Here is a 16,873-nt window from a genome sequence, read left to right on the forward strand (position 1 = left end):
ATCCTAAGGTACCATGTGGTACCTTTAGTGTGGTGTCTGCTTCTCCCTCTGCCCCTCCCCCTGCTTGTGCTCTCTCTCTTGAATAAGGAAATCTTTTAAGATTTTATTTATTAACAGAGAGAGAGTGGGGTGGGGAAGACACAACCAGGGCAGGGAGATGGAGAGGGAGAAGCAGGCTTCCCACCAAGCAGGAGCTGAAGCCCGACGCGGGGCTCGATCTCAGGACCCTGGGACCACGACCTGAGCTGAAGGCAGACACTCAAAGACTGGGCCATTGAGGCGCCCCTCGAATAAATAAAATCTTAAGATTTGAGAGAAAGAGAGTGAATGTGCACAAGCATCATGACCCTGAGGTCATGACCTAAGTGGACAGCAGGAGTCGGATACTTAACCAACTGAGCCACCAAGGCAACCCTTCATATTGCTTTTAAAACCCAGTTTGCTCAGATACTGTTACATACCAAATGAACCATTACAAAATGCAATTACTGGAAACTATCATTCCTATAAACTTAAAAAAAAAAAAATGAAAAGAGAAAGAAAATACTTCTTTAATTCACTGCCAAATGTCAAATCAAGCCTTCTTTCCACATGGCAAATACATACAGAGACAGCACAATAAATAACTACCTGGATTGGTGTTCCAGAAAGAATAATCCTATAATTAGCAGTCAGCTGTTTTACTGCTTTTGACAATTTTGTTTTTCCATTTTTGATGACATGGCCTTCATCAAGAATACAGTAGTTAAATTTAATATTTCTAAGGGAGAATAAGCAAAAACATATAGTGTGTTTTAGTATATGGCAAGAACTATACGAAGAGACTTTCAGGCAGGAAAATATTAACTCTCTTCAAATTTGATACTGTTTTTCTAAACAAAAAAATTTTAATTCTTACCTAAAGAAATCTATGTCATTCCTCACAACATCATATGAAGCCACTATCAGATTGTGTTTTTTTACTTGATGCTGTAACCTGTATTTAAAAAGAAATAAATTAATCGGAAGCAAGGAACCTGCAAAGTCCATAATATAACTTTGAAGTGGATGCTATTGCTACCATCTTATAGGGTGTTTTCAATATGCCTACTGAGCCCAACATTCCTTTGTGCTTGTTCTACATCCATGACCTTGTCACTTGAAGACCATTCTTCTTTTGACTTGGTCCTGTTAGCCTAACTCAGTCTAGCTAGAAAAGAGACTGGTACCTGATTCAAACCGTGGTGGACACTTTATTTGCTAACATCTCTTCCTTAAAGGCACTATTCCTTCCAAACTCCACGTTGTGCTGCGGGATGAGGGGAAGCCACGTGTGCCCATAATCACCAAAGAGATAAAGCACTAAATCAGGTTGAGCCATTCACAATATTTTATCCCCTGACCACAAAGACTGGTTTGGGAGCATGACCCAAACAAGGCCTGTCAGTCATTTCCAGTATTGATATAATCATGATGGGAGAGAGAAGATTTCTGTTTACTATAGCTGCCAAGCCAGAAGAATGTGGGTCTAAGACTATCTATGGTTGTTTTTTTGTTTTTTTTAAATAGTAGGCTCCATGCCTGGCACGGAGCCCAACACAGGGCTTGAACTCACAACCTGAAGATCAAGACCTGAGATGAGATTAAGAGTCAGACGCTCAACCTACTGAGCCACCCAGGCGCCCCTAAGTATGATCATCTTATCCACCAACAGCAGAGACCAATAAAACAAGCTGTGAATGGGGGGGAAGACAAAATGAGAGCAATCTAGATGTGCCTGAAGCAATAATTCACCCCTGAAATTCTCAGTTTAGTGAATTAATGAATTTATTTGTTTAAGCTAGTTTGAGCTTCTATACTTTTAAATTAATAAGTTCTGACAGATACTACAGTAAATTCTTTTAAAAGTGCAAGCTGATGACTTGCCTGTGTTCAAATCCTCACTCTGCCCATTAAATTAGTTGTAAGACCTTGGACCCAGGCCCCATGTCTTTTTTAGACTTTTATCTGTAAACTGGGAACAAAAATAATAACCATACCTCATATGGTGATTGTGCAAATACATAATACATAATTTTACATAAATTTGAAACTACTAAGAATAATGCCTGGCTAATAAATGCTCTTACAGATACAGAAACACAGCAAATCTATGGACTAATCAGCAACCTATGATTCTCCATGCTTTAAAAGATGAACTGAAATCAATGAAATTCTGTTCTTCAAAATTTGTATTTAGGAACATAAAGGATGTACTTACTAGTTTAAGAGAGAAAGGGTAAAGCTAACAGAACTCTAGCAATGCTATGGTATCAAGGCAGCCAGAGCAGTCACTATGAAGCAAAGCATTTTGGGGATTAGGGAGCTCTTAGAGAAAGCTATGCTATGATCACAAGGCTCCCAAGAAGGGCAGAGTTCCTAGGTCAAATACTTAAAAAGCCCAAATGAGGGGCGCCTGGGTGGCTCAGTGGGTTAAAGCCTCTGCCTTTGGCTCAGGTCATGATCCCAGGGTTCTGGGATCGAGCCCCGCATCGGGCTCTCCGCTCCTCAGGGAGCCTGATTTAATTTAAAAAAAAAAAGAAAAAAAAAAAAAAAAAGCCCAAATGACTGTTAACAATGGTTGAAGTCCTTAAACTTTGATGAGTCTCACTGATTTTATAATGTATATTCATCTTTCTTAAATTAAGAAAGTATCTGACAACTAAAAAAACTAGAATTTTTAATAAATTTTATCCTAAAGTTCTCAAGCAAAAGATTAAACATTTTTTGTTGTACAGTTCTTACCTTATTCTTTCAGTAGGAGGTCCAGTATAGTGTAATGGATTGAGATATTCTTTGGAGCAAAATTTACCTACTTCATCCACCCAGTGACCTGTTAATGTTGGTGGACAAACCACCAAGGAAGGAAGTGGCATACATTCTGCCAATTTTGATCTTGCATATTCCTGGGCCCTTTACAACAATAGAACATAACGAATTAACTGGCTTATTTACATTTCTTAGCATCTGAAAGCTCCTTTTAAAAAACAGTATTTTAAATTACCTGTGACAGTGATCTCCTGCAAGAATGCAGATGGACTGTAAAGTTTTTCCTAAGCCCATGTCATCACACAGAATTCCATGAAGTTTATACTTATTAAGAAATGCTAACCAGTTCACACCATCCTGAAAGGTTGGGAGAAAGAGGAAAATTAGAGATATGAACAGAACATAAAAATTTTTTTCTTGTAAAACATGTACGTACAAACCAAAAATCTTTATTTTTATAGGCAAAAGAGAAATAATAAATGGGTATAAGACACTAAATACAGCCTTTTACTAAGTTAATTTTATAAACTTCAAAATACATTGAAAGGGATAATCACTATTTATAAGAATAAAACTTTACCTGCTGATATTTTCTGAGTTCAGCATTGATTGGTACTGGTATTTTGTAATTTTCTAATTTTTTCCCATCTAATAATTGCTCCAAAAAGTGTCGCTCCTTGGCTTTCAATTGGATTAGTTCTTCTGACATATTTGGAGGGTCTGGAATGCCTGCCTGAAGTGATTTTTTTAAAGAGTATTAAAACTATTTACCAAAGTTAATTTTTTCATACTCAAAATTATGGATAATTTCAAATCTTACTAAAATATAAATGTAGAGAAAAAAATGATTCAAAAATAGCAATAACAAGAAGTAAATATTTTTAAAAGATTTTATTTGAGAGAACATGTGAGAGAGCACATGGGGGTGCGGAGGAAGTGTGCCCCAATAATAAATAATAAATACTTTTAAAGACTGGACAATAGAGTTTAAATTTGACGGGTATTAAAAGTGCCATGGGGGGGCGACTGGGTGGCTCAGTGGGTTAATAAGCCTCTGCCTTCAGCTAAGGTCATGATCTCAGGGTCTCTACTTAGCAGGGAGCCTGCTTCTCCCTCTCTCTCTCTGCCTACTTGTGATCTCTGTCAAATAAATAAATAAAATCTTAAAAAATAAAAGTGTTATGGGACTACTAAATAAACACATCTGAGGTATTTTTAAAGAACAGTTACAACTTTTTTCCCACACCAGGCATTACTTGATAAACAGGCAGATAGAATCCTATAACTTATTTTAAATACAATGCTGAGGGCGCCTGGGTGGCTCAGTGGATTAAGCCGCTGCCTTCGGTTCAGGTCATGATCTCAGGGTCCTGGGATCGAGTCCCGCATCGGGCTCTCTGCTCGGCAGGGAGCCTGCTTCCTCCTCTCTCTCTCTGCCTGCCTCTCTGCCTGCTTGTGATCTCTCTCTGTCAAATAAATAAATAAAAAATCTTAAAAAAAAAAAATTTAAAATAAATAAATAAATAAATACAATGCTGATACTAGAGCTTCTCAATTTTAGTGTTATGATGCCCCAAGGGTATCAGTTCTCAAAATGTATTCTGCCGACCCCTCAGGATCCCCAAGACTTTTTCAAAGGGTCACTGAGGTCAAAACTATTTCATAATAAAAGAAATAAATGGAAGACATTGTTTGCTTTTTTCACTGTGTTGACATTTACACTGATGCCACAAAAGTAATGGTGGGCAAAACTGCTTATGTCTCAGAATGAATCAAGGCACTGTGTTACAGCCATGCACCAGCATTTTTTTTTTTTAAAGCCAGTTTCACTTGAGAGTGTCCTTAAAGTAGTAAAAATAATTTTATTAGACCTCAACCCTTGAATGCCCATCTTAACATTCTGTGCAACAAAATGTGAAGTTCCTATAAAGCACTTTTGCTGTTTATCAAAATACAATATGATGAGGAAAAACACTTGTGAGACTGTTTAAATAGTGATCTGACTGAGCCATTTTTCATTGAACAGAATTTTACTTGAATGGACTGACAAACTATAATTATTCTGACTTGGCTACTGGGCCAACATTTTCTCAAAAATGAATCTGTCACTTCAAGGAAAACAACGTAGCTTGTTGTTAGTCATAAAATGCAATCTTCCAAAAGAAACAGCATTGTGAACCTGAACTTATGTATAAGCTTCCCAATACTTATTTATTTATTTGACAGACAGAGACTACAAGTAGGCAGAGAGGCAGGCAGAGAGAGAGAGAGGAGGAAGCAGGCTCTCCGAGGAGCAGAGAGCCCGATGCGGGGCTTGATCCCAGGACCCTGAGATCATGACCTGAGCCGAAGGCAGAGGCTTTAACCCACTGAGCCACCCAGGCGCCCCTAAGCTTCCCAATACTTAAAAAAGAATTTCTGTTGGTGATATTATGAATCGGATTTTTTGCTATTTTAGGATGAAATATACCAACTTTAAAAGATTTACATAACTCAGTGAACTACTGTTTTCCAAATGACCAATGCTTATGTTTAAAAAATCATGTATGGGTAAAAGAGCTACTGAAAAGTCTAAGATAAACCAATAAATTTTAACATAGATTTTATAGTCATTGATAGGATTTTAGATTCCACACTGCACATAAATTTAATAAGCTTTCTCCTTTTGAGTTTTGGTATGCTATCAGATAAAAGAACATCCACAATTATTTGAAAAGGCTGTCAAAATACTGCTCACTTTTTCAACTACCATCTCTGAGGCTTGACTTTTTTCATATACTCTCAACCCAAGAAGCATTTTTGCAACAGAGTGAATGCTCAAATACAAGAATCAAGTTATCTATTATTAGGGCAAACATATCAAACAATTTCACTCTTCTCACTTATTTTCATTTTAGAAAAAAGTTATTTTTCATTTAAAAATGCTACCGATGGTAACATCTAATGGGTTTATTAAATGAACTAATAAATCCTTTTTACATTTCTCAGTTTTAATTTCTATTACAGAAAATACAATAAAAGCTCTTTGGGGTCTTTGATTTTAAAAATGTAATGAGATCCTCAGAAAAAAAAGTTTGAGAACTACTGCCCTGTGGTGTCTCTAAAGTTAAGAAATGCAAAATCCTGTGGGGGGGGGGGTGGAGAAAGAAATGTACAATTCTGGAAACAATTCAATTAAAGTCAATTAAAATATTTATTCCATATAATATGAGAAATAGTATCAGAGAAAAAAAGTATGTACACTGAGTCTTAAAAATAGCTTCCTTATATTTTTCAAAGGTTTTGGAATTAACAACTCTATGTAGTAAGATAGAAACTAACACTTTTGCACATCTAATAGCAATAGCATAATGATAATCATCAAAATGAGCACAGTGCTTCTTAAAGAAGTAACAAAATTTTCAAACATCTGTCTTCAGGGAATTTTTTTAATAGGTGACAACCAGCTATAAGGCTGTATAACGAGGTCAATTTCCTAACTACGAAACCCTAAGCCCAAGAGTCATAAATGCTACTCAGTGCCAGGAATCGTTCTTGTGAGTATCATCCTCGTTCCAATTCCTGTAAAATCAGCAACAGTTATTAATAGTGCAGGGAATTAAAGCTTTTGTCAAAATCACTGGCTGATATTCCCTGAACCCTTCTCAGTGTGTATTTCAGAAAAGTACACATTCTTCCTATGAAGATGTAAGAGAGGAAATCAAGATACAGTGGAACAGAAATATACCTGCATGATATTCTTGTTCCTACTGCTACATCTTCAAACTCAGTAATCTTTTCTTTTGCAGTATCTAATCTGCTATCCATCCCATCCAGTGTTTTTATTTATAATTACATTTTTTCATTAAATAGTTCAATTTGGGGGCACCTGGGTGGCTCAGTAAGTTAAAGCCTCTGCCTTCGGCTCAGGTCATAATCCCAGGGTCCTGGAATCGAGCCCCACATTGGGCTCTCTGCTCAGTGAGGAGCCTGCTTCCCCCACCCACTGCCCCACCTGCCTCTCTGCCTACTTGTGATCTGTCTGTAAAATAAGTAAATAAAATCTTAAAAAAGAAAAAAAAGAAGTTCAATTTGGTTTGTCCTTTTACCTTTTACTTTCTTCATTACATTCATGCTTTCCTCTACTTCTTGAACACATGGGGTATATTTTAATGTCCTTGTCTACTATTTCTATTCTCTGGGTCATTTCAGGGTTTGTTTCTATTGACTGACCTTTCTGATGGTTATTGGATATATTTTCATACTTGGTCATTTTGTGGTGGGTGCCAAACATCATTTATGTTCTTGGGTGCTGGATATTTTTGGTTTTAATATTGGAGTTATTTTCTAGGATACAGTTTAAGTTACTCGAAATCATTTAAATCCTCCTTTTGAGGTTTATTTTAAAGCTTTGTTAAGGTAGGTCCAAATAAGCATTTTGCGAAGGGCTCATTTGATCCCATTACACAGGAAATACACTTCTAAAGACCGTCGTTAATGCTCTAAATGGTGGAAGGTCTTCTGATTCAGCCTGATGGAAACACAAACTATTCCTAGCCCTTTGTGAGCTCTGGGAATTGTTCCACCTATGCCTTTCAAACATCCTTTTCTTCTAGTCTCAAACATAAATATGCCCAGATGAGTACTGAACCTTAGTGTGGACTTTTGGAGCTTCTTCTCCATGTAGGTACTACTCTTGGGTACTCGGCCTTTCAAATTCTAACCATCTTGTCCTACCTACACTCTGAACTCTTAGCCATTCAACTTGGTAATACTTTTGAGGCTCTGTTTAGGTTTCACTTCCCTATCCTAGGGCTTGGAAACTCACTTCAGGCAGCAAGCTAGGACACTTCATTTGTTTTTTTTTTTTAAGATTTAATTCATTAATTTGACAGAGAGAGAGACACAGAGAGAGAAGGAACACAAGCAAAGGGAGTGGGAGAGGGAGAAGAGGCTCCCCGCCCAGCAGGAAGCCCAATGTGGGGCTCGATCCCAGGACTCTGGGATCATGACCTGAGCCAAAGGCAGACACTTAACAACTGAGCCACCCAGGCGCCCGACTTCATTTGTTTCTCTTCTCTCATGAATCACTGTCCTCTGTTGCCTATTGTTTAATACCTGAAAACCACTTTTTAATTCATTTTGTTTAGTCTTCTAGTTAAGATAGGAAGATAAATTTGGTTTTTCTATTTTCTTTTGCAGATCTTATCTTTAAGTAATCTGTACACCCAACATGGGACTTGAACTTACAACTCTAAGATCAAGAGCGGCATGTTCCACCAACTGAGCCTGTCAGGTGCCCTGGTCCCTGTGTTTTGGTCATGGTCAAAAGTAAAACATAGATCACATTCTTTTAATTCTGACATCAAAGAGAATTTTACTAATCTTTTCTCAATCTCTAAAGGTCAAAGTCTCTTTACTTTGCCAATCTGCTACCAAATATTGTTAGTCCCCCCTGCCTTTAAAAAAAAGAAAAGAAAAAAAGACTCCTATGCCCAACTGGCTCAGGTGAAAGAATGTGCAACTCTTGATCTCAGTGTGATAAGTTTAAGCCCCAGGTTCGGTGTGGAGATTACTTAAAAATAAATTCTAAAAAAGACTTTAGCACCTCACAGTGGACTGGGCACTGTTTGGGGGTATTTCCATTCTAATCCATAAACAGCCATTAAACTGATTTTCCTAATAACTATTAAACTGCTTTCAGCTGTTAGGATTAATTTTCCTAAAACACCATTTTCGGCATCTACTCTACTGCTCAAAGAACACATGGTGGTTTCCTATCACTCATTGATTCCAAAGTGACAAAGGGCCAAAGGGAACTAACAATTTAGTTTACAAATAGAGGAGGATGCAAGGACAAAGAATTTAAAAATACAAGTAACACCTTGGAAGCAGAAGATGGAAACTATTCTGGAAATGACTTGTGTCTTTCAATAGATTAATCTAGTACTTTTTTTTTTTTTTAAAGATTTTTATTTATTTGTTAGAGAGAGAGAGATACAGAGTGCAAGCACAGGCAGACAGAGTGGCAGGCTAGAGGCAGAGGGAGAAGCAGGCTCCCTGCCGAGCAAGGAGCCCGATGTGGGACTTGATCCCAGGACACTGGGATCATGACCTGAGCCGAAGGCAGCCACTTAACCAACTGAGCCACCCAGGCGTCCCTAGTACTTTTTTTTAAAGTATTTATTTATTTACTTGAAAAAGAGAAAGAGAGAGAGAGAACAAGCAGGGTGCAGGGCAGGGGGAGAAGCAGACTCCCTGTTGAGCAAGGAGCCTGATGCGGGGCTCAATCCCAGTACTCTGGGATCGTGGCCTGAGCCGAAGGCAGACACTTAACTGACTGAGCCACCCTAGGCACTCATAGTCTAGTATTTCTTTTTGTCATAGTAGTTATTTTAATACTTTTTATTGTGGAATAAGCCATACAGAGGAATAAATAAATGTAGTTTTATAAAACAAACAACTTTATAACCATTACCATGTCAATAAAAATAGCCCTGCCATAATCCTAGAAGATCCCATACGCTCCTTCTCAGTGACAACCCACTCTCCTTTCCCCAAGAGGTAATCACTTTATTGACTTTCACGGCAACCTGTTTCTTACTTTTCTTTATGCCTTTACCCCATAAGTATGCATCCCATGTACCTTTATCTATTTTTGAACATCATAAAAACAGAATCTTATGTTAAAGATTAATATTGTTTTTTCTATTTTCATTCTATTATAGTATCATCACCATTGTCATCCAATTAAACATATCTACTCCACCGATAATGAATATTTAAGTGGTTTTAGACTACAATAAATAATGCTATAATAAATGTTCTTAAAGATAGGTCTTGTTACATGTATATGAATTTCCCTAGGCCATATATCTAGGATGAATTTGCTGGGTTATTGGGATGGGAATCTTCAAGTTCAGCAGGCATAGGCAAACTTTTTTTTAATAGAGGTTTTCCAACTTATGCTTATACTTTGAAGTAGGAATCAAAAATGGTACAGTATGGAAAACAGTTTGGCAATTTCTCAAAAAGTTCAACATCATATGATCCAGTTATTCCATTTCTAGACATCGGCTCAAAATAAATAAAAGCATATATTCACAATGTTTTTAACCTGACATTGTTTTTAAAAAATTACAATTACAGAAGAAATTATAGAAAACATTAAGTCTATAAACCAAGTATTTCAACTTACCTCAAGTGGCATGAGTCTAATTAGTGTTGCAAAGCACTGTGTAGCCATGAATCTTACACTGTCTGTCTGATCACTCATTCTTCCCAACACAGGCACAACTAAAAGGACAATATATGGAACAATACCAACATCCAGTTGTTCCATTACACCTGAGTAAGTTATTAAGGAAATTTCCAAACTTCTGAGGTTAATGTTTTCACAAACAAAATATATATTTTGATATATTAAAATATATCAAGATTTTAACTTCTAAAATGGTTCTCCATTTTCTCATCTACATCACAAGGGAACAGACTATCCCTTGAGATCTATGATTCAATTATAACTGCATTTGTACACTGTTCTCCTTTGTAAGTATTATGTAACTTTCTCTTGATAAAGACTATAAAATCAGGCTTTTCACCTGAAAGAGGCTGGAGGAAGTTTTAATTAGGTTTTTCTCATAGAGAAATTCTCATACGTTGCTAGAATTCCAATACCAAAATAAAACGAGTAACACTGCAAGCAAGGGAGCACAATTCAATGCCACTCAAAGATTAATTCCAAATTTCCAACCAAAATCCTGACAGTCATAAACTGGACACAGCAGGGCCCAATAAGTTTAGTACTCCTGCACTCTTCAGCATTTCTGAATCAGAGTTTCTACTGATTTGCTCTCCATCCACATTTCTTTCGGTAACTTCGAGTTAAAGAATGCCAATGGATGCTGTACCCACAGCAAAAAGCTTGTCTGTGTATTTCTAGTTATTTAGTATAGTTAGTCATTTTCCACCCATATAATGAACTTTGAAAACATACTATGTTTATAAAATACAGACTACATACACAGTGTCTGATTAGTACTAATACAACACTGATTATAAACCAATAGATGAGTTACTAGAAATATATTTTATAAAGTACCTGAAATTATTTTTGCCTATTAAAAAAGAACTCTTAAAATAGTAATTCTTCAAACTCTGCGAAAATTTTCAAAATAAAATGTAAATATATTTGCAATGTATTTATAATGTAATATAAAGATACTTCAAAATAAAATAGAGTATTTTTCTTTTTGGAACAAGACAGGTTATTTATGAACATTTAAATGAATTAATGAATTTTACTAGAGCCAACCTTACGTAAAATGAATACAATTTCTAAAGTTTTAAAAATAAAAAAGGATACATGCAAGTGCTTCAATTGCACCCTCTTGTTTGATATTATCGTCAATTGCTCCTAGCCATGGAAGAACCTTCTCCAAAAAAATATTCATTGTTTCCATGGTAGCTATTTTGCTCATGACGCCTACACAACGAGCAGCCATGTGCCTCACTGCAGTGCTGGGATACTGAAGGCACGTATAAAGATGGGTCAAATGCTGTACCAACTAAAAACAAAAAGTTTAAGACAATCAGAATATTAGGGGATCTACTGTTTAAAATATAACTACTACAGCCCATACTCAGAGGTTCTTAATATTCTAAATGACAAATCCAAGAATATCTCCAATAGCTCCTCAAACATTATTGTCAAAACATCCTCAATAAAAAATTAATCTAAATCCAATCTAAGGTACTGAAACTCTTTAAACAAAAAGGTACATCACTTCTCCTCTGTTTCTTTTCTCTTAAGGTATCAGGGTGCACAAAATAGGTACCTTTAAATTCCCCTGACATTGGAGAAATGACACCACACGTGATCACCAGTCCCTTCCCAATTTGGTAGCTCTGGGCTAGGTTTAGGTACATATGCTTTTTTTTGTTTTTGTTTTTTTCAAGTAAGCTCTATGCCCAATGTGGGGCTTGAACTCATGACCCCAATCAAGAGTCACATACTCAACTAACTGAGTCAACCTGGCACCCCTAGATACATACTTTTTACTCACTGGGTTAAGTGATCCTAATTTGTTCTAGGTACCATCCTTTGGTAGGTATTTCCCACTTCAGCTTCCTGGCTTACCTCAGGCATTATAATCACAAAAGCATGATATATCTCATTAATAAATGCCTGCTGCATGGAATACCAGGATTAATCTTAATGGTGAACAGACTAGCCTTACACCTCAGATGAATGTTAAGCTGATCATAGAAGGGTGAGAGCATACAGATGGATTCTGCCCTTCTCTACTAATGATAAATCAGCAAAATTTAACAAGTAGAAAGATATAACTTCATTACTCTATATAATATAAACAGAAAAGGTTTGTTCTTCTTTTTCCTAGATTCACTCCTTTCTGTTAGATATGAATAGGGAATTGGAGCTAGCACACTTAACAGCACTGTAAATTGCAGAGTTCCTACTACAGTTATATGGAAAGAATACTGCTTCCTTCTATGGAAAACCCAGATATTTAATTCTCTAGTCTGTTTTTCTCCTCTGTCACAATTTTTTAAAAAGAAATATTTATTTTAATACTCAAAAAACACAAACCAATGTTCTTTGCCATTGAACAGCTTCAACTCAGGTAACTTCCTCTACCTTTACACTTATCTTAGGAAGAAGTTTTATTACCTGTGTTCTTCCTTTCTTGGAGCTATATTACTAAATATGGCATAAATTAATAGGGCTGTAACTTTTTGTTTATACCAGACTTCTGTATCAGAGCCCTGTCCCCACTGCTCCATATTCTAAGCTCCCAAGAGTAAGTTTTCTAACATTCATGCACCAAACTCTGCCTCAAAGCCCACAAGAAATGTGCTGTCAATAAAGAAGGAATCTAGTTATACCACGTAAAAGACAATGCAATTGCTAGGGATGACATCAAAGTTACACATTTTAAGCCTTAAGACTTTTTAATAAAACCACTTGTTTTATTAGAAGAAAATTACACTTGCATTAGTTAGTTACCAAGGGATGAAGTTCAGAATCCATTGAAGCTGCTGCTGTTTCAAAAACTTGCAGAGAATTCACCAGTTCTTGGGCAGGACCATCTCCCTTTTCCAAGAGGGACTTTCCATCTATTAAGATATATTGATTTAAGTGTGTATCACCTTGCAAATAATATTTTAAAGTCCAACACAGAAATATGTACACACCAAAATTACTTATGTCGATTGTATTCCTCAATGGACCAACCATAGCATCCCAGAGATGAGGCAACTTCACTGCCATTTCACCACCAAAATGCTTCACTATGGTTGTCAAGGCAAATTCAGCTCCTCTTCGCTGTACCAGGTACGGCTTCTGGGCCTAAAATGAAATATTAGCTGATAAGAGAGTTTGAAAAAAAAAAAAAAAGCATAATGGGTTTGAAATTTTATTAAGAGAATTTAAAAGTCATCATCTAAGAACTCATGGTGTTACCATTCACCAATTAAGCAATTATAAACGTATTTATCACTACAAATGTCTTTCAATAATTAAATTTACATTTGCATAAAACCCCAAACTAGATTTTCCCATCCAAAGTAAAATACTCCTTTGGAGCTGAAAAATAAGGAGAAGAAGAATATGCAGTTTCTGGAGACAGTCCTAAGTGACAATTTTTTCCCTTGCTCCCTGCCCCAAAGAAAACTTACCAGCCAAGGAGAAGGAGATAAAATAAACTGTCCTTATATTTATATTCACTTAAAGGATATAATAAAAGCATCTGTTGAATCTAATAATAAGATTAATATGCTCTTACTTGGCAATAATTTCATCCTAATACAAAAAAACTATCCCCCCAGAAAGATGCATATATTTTTACAATTATTTTTTAAGGAAGAACTATATAAACCATAGAGATATAAATACCAAAATCACAGTAAATTTTTTAATTAAAATTATTATGGTAAGATTAGAATCAGTGAAAAAGATATATACAGAATATTTTGAAAGAAACACAGGTAAGAAGGTAAGATTTCTTATTTATTTTTATTTTTATTTTTTTTATTTTTTATTTTTTATTTTTTTAAAGATTTATTTATTTGACAGAGAGAAATCACAAGTAGACAGAGAGGCAGCCAGAGAGAGAGAGAGAGGGAAGCAAGCTCCCCGCCGAGCAGAGAGCCCGACGCGAAACTCGATCCCAGGACCCTGAGATCATGACCTGAGCCGAAGGCAGCGGCTTAATCCACTGAGCCACCCAGGTGCCCTAAGATTTCTTATTTAAAAAAGAAACCTAGGGCGCCTGGATGGCTCAGTGGGTTAAGCCTCTGCTTTCAGCTCAAGCCATGATCTCAGGTTCTTAGGATTGAGGCCTGCGTTGGGCTCTCTCTCTCTGCCTGCCTCTCTGCCTACTTATGACCTCTCTCTCTGAAAAATAAATAAAATCTTTAAAAAAAAATTAAAAAGAAACCTAAAATATATTTTACAGAAATATATTAGACACATGTCTTTTAGCACTGGTAGTTTATTGCGGAACTAAGTTTTTTGTTTGTTTTTGTTAAAGATTTTATTTGACACAGAGAGAGCACAAGAAGGGGAGTAGCAGGCAGAAGTAGAGGGAGAAGCAGGCTCTTCACAAAGCAGGAGGAGCCCGATGTGGGACTCAATCCCAGGATCCCGGGATCATGCCAACCAAAGGAGATACCTAGAGCATCATTCTACCATTAATACTGTGACTATAAACATTTCAAAAACCACTTTTTAATTGTCCTTAAAGAAGACTGTGCTGTAAACAACTACACCAATGAAACAGAAAAGAAAGCCCAATAGATACTCACATATATAAAACATGATATATAACAGAGGTGCCATTATAAACCATGCAGGAAAGGATTCATCAGTGGAATAACTAGCTATTCATATGGAAAAATAAATTTAGATCCCTCATATCACACATTTAATAAATTGCAGGCTGACCAAAAGTCAAGCAGGTGATAATTATCTGGCACTAGAAGTTTGCAGTCTTTCTGGATCATGTTGTGGAATTACTACAAAAGGTTAATTCCAGTTCTATCACTTAAAAATATAATAATGAATGCTCATATGACAATTTAGCTCTCAACCTATAACATATCTGTTTAAAAAGTATAGTCATCAGAAAAACCCAAAACAACTATTTACCTCATCAAGTTCAACAAGGATATTTCCACTACTTCCTGTAGGAAGATCTGCTATTTGAGCTTTTACTGCTTTGGGGGTAGGACCTCGCCTACTTGTGATAGCAAAAGCAGCTTTCTGGTGCCTGTAGAGTGTAATTATACCTCTGTGTTTGGTGACTGTATGGTGCATCCCATCTTTTTCAGAGTTGGATCCTAAAAGGAAAAAAAATTAAATAACTTTTTAAGCATAATAGAGGTGACCAAATGCTTCCTGCTCTGAAAGAGATAAAACATATTTTTAAAACTATGTCTTTAAACCTCAATTTTTATAAGCAGATGACATTTTCTTTAGTCAATGAGATAATAATAAAACAGTCAATAATTTACAACATTAAATGTTTTGATATTTGCATAGGACCATACTTAATATAAAATTATAAAATCATGTTAATAAGAAATATGACATGCAAAAATTATTTTGAGCCTTCAGTTAAAGTATGTTAATTTTTAAAAAATAAATGACTGCTTCTAGGCATAAAAAGAAACAAAAAACACTGCAAGCAAGTTCTAAAGAAATGTCCACAGTCACCATAAATTCAGAAACATTGGCCACTGTGCAAAATATTACTGGCTCAAATAATACTAGGGGTTGGAGGGGGGAAGGGAGGGAGATTGTTACCCTATTATAGTTTTAAGATGAGGATATTCAAAATGCCACCCTCTCTTCCAGTTTGTTCACATTTTGTTATGACCTACACTGCACCAAACTTGTAAATCTATTACATTTTGAGTAATTTGCTTTTCCAAAATCTTATAAACAAACAAAAAATAAATCACATAGGATTAAGGCATGTAAAAAAACACTGGTCCTTGATACTAGCCTGCAGAGAGCAATTCTTGTTTTCCAGATGAAATCAGAATGGCTACACATCTTCCCCCCAGAATGGCTACACATTATTTGCTAAAGGTAACAGAGTTCACTTATAAGACATGCACTAAATTAGAGAAACAGAGTTTTATATGAAGAAATTTTTATTCAACATTTGATACAATTAAGTTTTCTAGTCCCATAAACAGTAAACTCTTATAATAATGGTCTGGAAAGAGAGGGTAGGGTTAAACCTATCTCACAGATTTCAGTCATAAGAAATATCAAGTCTTTTAGGTCTTCTAGGAGTGGTTTGAGTTTAGAGGGTTGTTACTTGATTACCAGGAAATGCAAAATGGGAAAAAACTCCAACATAAACTGGATTTGTGCTTAAATGATACCTACAGTAAATGAAAACAAATTTAAATGGTTCTCTACCCCAAATGTAGGTTTAGATATATACCTTTAGAATTGTCCTGGCCACTTTGTGTCGGTACTGGACATGTGACACAAGGAGTTAGATATGGGTCCACACAAAGTGAGCTACAAAGGTTTTTAATAATTTTTGAATTGGGGCAGGGTGTCCTTGTTGTACACTGCTGAAGTAGTTTTGCTATGCACTGAGCTGCATAGTTTTGTACTAGTGTATTCTCTTCTTTTTTAATTGTCTCCATTAATGGCTTTATGACAGGATTTAATTTCTCTGGAAGCTGCTGCAAACTCACAACTGCACATGCAGCAAAAGTATGCACTCTCAACTGCAGCACTTGCCACTCCTGGTTGGTCTCTGTAACTGTCATGTGGACCTGCTGTCGTTTACTATCTAACTGCTGTAACACTTGAGGATTTAAATCAAAAGATGATGTGACTTCATTAAAAACAGCAGTGACCTATTAAAAAAAGAGAAATTAAAAATCATTAATGACATCAATCCTAAATAGTCTGTAAACTAAAGGGCAACATAAAGCTTTGTTTCAATTTTAAGTTCCACAATATCCAGTATTATTTTGGTATTCAGTAAACTAAATGTCTAAAATCTCCCAAGTTTAGGGACTCCTGGGTGGCTCAGTGGGTTAAACTTCTGCCTTTGGC

General features: G+C 36.1%; 2 protein-coding genes across 3 annotated transcripts in view; one reads left to right on the top strand and one right to left on the bottom strand.

The window, feature by feature from the left end:
* Positions 1-16,873, top strand: part of FGFBP3 (fibroblast growth factor binding protein 3) — a 132,473-nt gene that overhangs the window by 35,822 nt on the left and 79,778 nt on the right. The gene's annotated exons all lie outside the window — the stretch shown is intronic.
* Positions 1-16,873, bottom strand: part of BTAF1 (B-TFIID TATA-box binding protein associated factor 1) — a 98,753-nt gene that overhangs the window by 16,230 nt on the left and 65,650 nt on the right. Inside the window, exons 20-30 of the mRNA XM_004749665.3 lie at positions 16,245-16,671; positions 14,936-15,126; positions 12,982-13,135; positions 12,794-12,903; positions 11,132-11,333; positions 9,965-10,113; positions 3,368-3,520; positions 3,023-3,144; positions 2,764-2,931; positions 899-976; positions 631-760 (exon numbers count right to left, since the gene is read on the bottom strand). Coding sequence (XP_004749722.1) covers positions 631-760; positions 899-976; positions 2,764-2,931; positions 3,023-3,144; positions 3,368-3,520; positions 9,965-10,113; positions 11,132-11,333; positions 12,794-12,903; positions 12,982-13,135; positions 14,936-15,126; positions 16,245-16,671 — 1,884 coding nt within the window. The remainder of the gene's footprint in view (positions 1-630; positions 761-898; positions 977-2,763; positions 2,932-3,022; positions 3,145-3,367; positions 3,521-9,964; positions 10,114-11,131; positions 11,334-12,793; positions 12,904-12,981; positions 13,136-14,935; positions 15,127-16,244; positions 16,672-16,873) is intronic.

The sequence above is a fragment of the Mustela putorius genome, unplaced genomic scaffold (genome assembly GCF_011764305.1).
Source record: "Mustela putorius furo isolate JIRA1106 unplaced genomic scaffold, ASM1176430v1.1 tig00003909_pilon_pilon_pilon, whole genome shotgun sequence".
NCBI classification, from domain to species: domain Eukaryota; kingdom Metazoa; phylum Chordata; class Mammalia; order Carnivora; family Mustelidae; genus Mustela; species Mustela putorius.